This window comes from Bombyx mori, chromosome 11 (genome assembly GCF_030269925.1).
Source record: "Bombyx mori chromosome 11, ASM3026992v2".
In the NCBI taxonomy this organism is placed as follows: Eukaryota; Metazoa; Arthropoda; class Insecta; order Lepidoptera; family Bombycidae; genus Bombyx; species Bombyx mori.
Genome location: NC_085117.1, coordinates 13,049,132 through 13,053,311, shown reverse-complemented (window position 1 = coordinate 13,053,311; position 4,180 = coordinate 13,049,132). Strand labels below are relative to the sequence as shown.

The following is a 4,180-nucleotide window of genomic DNA, read 5'->3' as shown; positions in this document are numbered from 1 at the left end:
TTTGAAAGCAACACAGACCACAATGATCAAGCTGGTGGTGTTGTGCTCCTTTGCTGCAGTAGCAGTTGCGAAGCCCAGCGTCATTGCTCCGGTGGGTCTAGCCGGCTGGGCTGGACACTTAGCCGCGCCATGGGGCTCCCATATCGCAACACCTTTAGTTGCTGCTGCTCCAGTACTTGGCGCACATAATTATAGAGGACCTCTTTCATTAGCCCCAGGGCAACCAGCTAATATCTTGGCAGCCGATGGCAGACCGCTGGATACTCTCAGTGTAAACCACGATCGTGCTGTTCATTTTACGGCAAAAGCTCTGGAACATGGTGGTGTGCATCTTTTGAAGAAACGTTCTGCTGTTCTGGCTCCTGCAGTGGCGTGGTCTCACGTCGCCCGAGTCGACTGGCCTGCCGCACGTTTGGTCGCCCATGCACCTATTGCTCCACTTGGGCTGGCCGCTCCTGTTGGTCATTGGGGTTTGGGACACGCTGCACATTTGACTCATATTTGGTAAATATTGTACGAAACCTAAAGTAGTCTTTGGATATGTACCCACAAATTTAAATAAAGAGAGTTACTAAACCATATCATTTTATTTCTACCTATATATACTTATATTACTCCACTTAGCTTACTCCAAGGCGACCGCATACAGTAAATGAAGTCTAGTCTCTTATAAAAGTTATTTTTTTATTTTATTTTTTGTGAACGAGCTCACAGCCCACATGGTGTTAAGAGGTTACCGGAGCCCATAGACATCTACATCGTAAATGCCACCACCCACCTTGAGATATGAGTTCTAAGGTCTCAGTTCAAACTGAGGGTGAGATAACTAAAGGATGGGCCCTTCAAAGCGAATCGCATTACAGCTTGACGGCAGAACTAGATAGGGTGGTGTGGTTACCCGTGCGGATTCACAAGACTTCCTACCACTATTAATTACGCAAATTATAATTTATTCCTTCACCGTGGAAGCCAATCGTGAACATTTGTTAAGTACGTATTTCATTACAAAAATTGATACCCGTTTGCAGGATTCGAACATCGGCACGGTCAGATTGCTTAATACAAATGCACCGGACGTCTTATCCGTTAGGCTACGACGAAGATATTTCTAATATTTCTTAAATTAAAATAAGGCATTGAAATTGACTATCTACCTAGTCAGGTCATAAGTATTGTCACACAGTAAAAACTTTTCTTTTAGAATGCTGGTCACAAAAAAGTTTATTGAATTCGAATTTCGAATTGTTCATGAACATAAAAATGTATACTTTTAGAATTTTACTCATTTTTAAATATTGAGTGGACGCTTAAAGAAGACCGTGTTGCAGTTATTGCGTTGCATCGTTGCGGTTACGCGCCAATTCAAATTTTTAACATACTGAAAAATTTGAATATAACCAAAAGATTCGTTTATCGTACCATCAAACGATACAATGAAGCCTCTAGGGTAGATGACAGGTCAAGAAGTGGTCGCCCTCGGTCTGTTAGGACTCCAGCAGTGATAAAAGCTGTGAAGGCGCGAATTCAAAGAAATCCCAAACGTAAGCAGAAACTGTTAGCCCTTCAGATGGGGTTAAGCAGAACCACGGTGAAAAGGGTGTTAAATGAAGACTTAGGGCTTCGGGCATATCGAAGAAAAACAGGACATCGTTTGAATGCTGGTCTAATGGACCTGAGACTGAAGAGATGCCGCGCTTTGTTGAAGGGGTACGCGGGAAAAAAATATCGGGAATTTCTTTTTTCGGATGAAAAACTTTTTACCGTAGAAGAGAGCTACAACAAACAAAATGATAAGGTGTACGCACACAGTAGTAAAGAAGCGAGCAACCGTATTCCGCGTGTCCAACGAGGTCATTTTCCATCCTCGCTCATGGTATGGTTGGGAGTTTCTTATTGGGGCTTAACAGAGGTACATTTTTGTGAGAAAGGTGTAAAAACGAATGCAGTTGTGTATCAAAATACAGTCCTGACGAACCTTGTGGAACCTGTTTCTCATACCATGTTCAATAACAGGCACTGGGTATTCCAACAAGATTCGGCGCCAGCTCATAGAGCGAAGAGCACACAAGACTGGCTGGCGGCGCGTGAAATCGACTTCATCCGGCACGAAGACTGGCCCTCCTCCAGTCCAGATTTGATTTCCGTTAGATTACAAGATATGGCAACACTTGGAGGAAAAGGCGTGCTCAAAGCCTCATCCCAATTTGGAGTCACTCAAGACATCCTTGATTAAGGCAGCCGCCGATATTGACATGGACCTCGTTCGTGCTGCGATAGACGACTGGCCGCGCAGATTGAAGGCCTGTATTCAAAATCACGGAGATCATTTTGAATAAACTTTAGTGTCATAAGAATCTATTTTTTGTTAAGTTCATTTTGGTATATGAATGGTTACATAATGAATAAACTTGTTTCAATTATTTTACATTAAACACGTGACAGAATTTATGACCTGACTAGGTATAATATATGTTATGGTACTTATAGTCCATCTGGTTTTAAGTATTATCTGGATTATCAAACAACAGGAATGCTTATTTAGAAAGAACGAACAAACAAACAAAATTAAATTTAATTAACTTTCAATTTTATTAACTCTATAAATCGACGAAGTATAAAGTAGTTTTAATAGTTGTATAAAGTGGTTTAATAACATTATTATATTTTCAGTGTGTGTATTTATGGGCCTATTTTATTAATTTTGTCATAAGTATTTTTACCAAGGCAATTTTTTCTATGACATGAAGCCTTTTTTACCGCGTTTTTGTCTTGCCTGTTGAATAAACTTATTCCAAATTTTATCCTTCAGCGAAGGTCCCTGAGCTGACAGACTACAGCTACTGTCAGGGTCCTTATGTCGTCTTCAGAAGTCATAGCCGATAGGACGCATTGGTCGAAAAATGTCATGTTTATGTTGGCGACGAAAAGTCTGCACGTACTTTGCTGAATGCGGGCCAACTGAACTCTCCTCCTTCTTCCTTAACTTTCCTTTAGCCTCTTTCTTCATAAGTCTCCTTTTCCAATTTATTTTTGCCCAGATGCAACATCTGCCCGAGGTATACATTTTCCTGGGCAGCTTTAAGCGGGCAAAACTTTATGACGTATGTACATGGGCTAATGTAAACCATAGAACATTATATGTAGTTTTATCCATGTTCATTCGTGGGGAGTCCAATTCCTCATGAAGAATCTGCTAAGCCGTTCAGCATCTGTAACGATTCCGAGTTAAAGGCTTTAAAATCTACAAGCCGCTAGTGTGAGAAGAATTGGCCATTAATGTTTACGCCCACCTATTTCAGTCTAGCGTCTTAAACATATCCTCTAATGCGTTAGTTAAAATTTTCGGAGAAATTACATTCCCTATAATCTGTCGCACGGTGTCGTGCTATTTTCGCTCCAAAGCCCGGCCTGCTCAGGGGATTGGATTTCATCGAGTCTTCCTTCTAAACGATTTGTGATTTGTGACCGTTAAACAACACTCAGGCTCAGGAGGGTAACCGGTCTAATATTCTTCAAGAGTGTTTGACCCCTCTTTGAAGAAGAGGACAACAATACGATTCGAAAGTCTCCCGCGGTGATTGACATATTTGTAGAGCAAAAAGAATAGTGGTGTTCCTCTTGACTTCAGAAATTCAGTTGTTATACATAAGTTTATCTCTAATGGTTTTTTAATCCTGTATTTAGTCTTATAGACATGGAATATGATCTTAAAAATAATTATAGAAAAGCCAAACCCAAGACAAATACTAAATTTGTATTTATTTCAAACATTTTTTTCAAAAGGATGTTGAAGCTTGTGCTTGTTGTACGGGATGTAAAATTATCTTTCTAGATTCGTAAAGTAGAATTATGTAAATCAAATAGATATACGTGAAAAAAATCTATCATTTACCAAGCCAAGCATAAATTTGACGTTTTAGTAAGTGTATGTGTTCATTGATCCGACAATGTAGTAGTTCCAATACATGAACATGAATGACTGTTTCGCGGCAGAGATATTCAGGATTATTCAGGACAGGACTTAGCAGTTATAGTAAACATTTAAAATTTTGCAAGTTTGGTTTTAATACCACGTTGCATCTTCTTGCAAGATTTGTTAGGTACATTTCCTTTACATAAATTTTTGTTTACTTTGTGAAAAGACTAGCATTTTACGGGGAAAATATTAAAAGAATGCGGC

At 39.8% G+C, this 4,180-nt stretch overlaps 1 protein-coding gene across 1 annotated transcript; it reads left to right on the top strand.

Annotated features, from left to right (window-relative positions):
• On the top strand, positions 1-579 carry CPH9 (cuticular protein hypothetical 9). Its single transcript, NM_001173297.1, has one exon. The coding sequence runs from the start codon at positions 23-25 to the stop codon at positions 506-508; it is 486 nt and encodes a 161-aa protein (NP_001166768.1). The 5' UTR covers positions 1-22; the 3' UTR covers positions 509-579.
• The last annotated feature ends 3,601 nt before the right edge of the window (positions 580-4,180 follow it).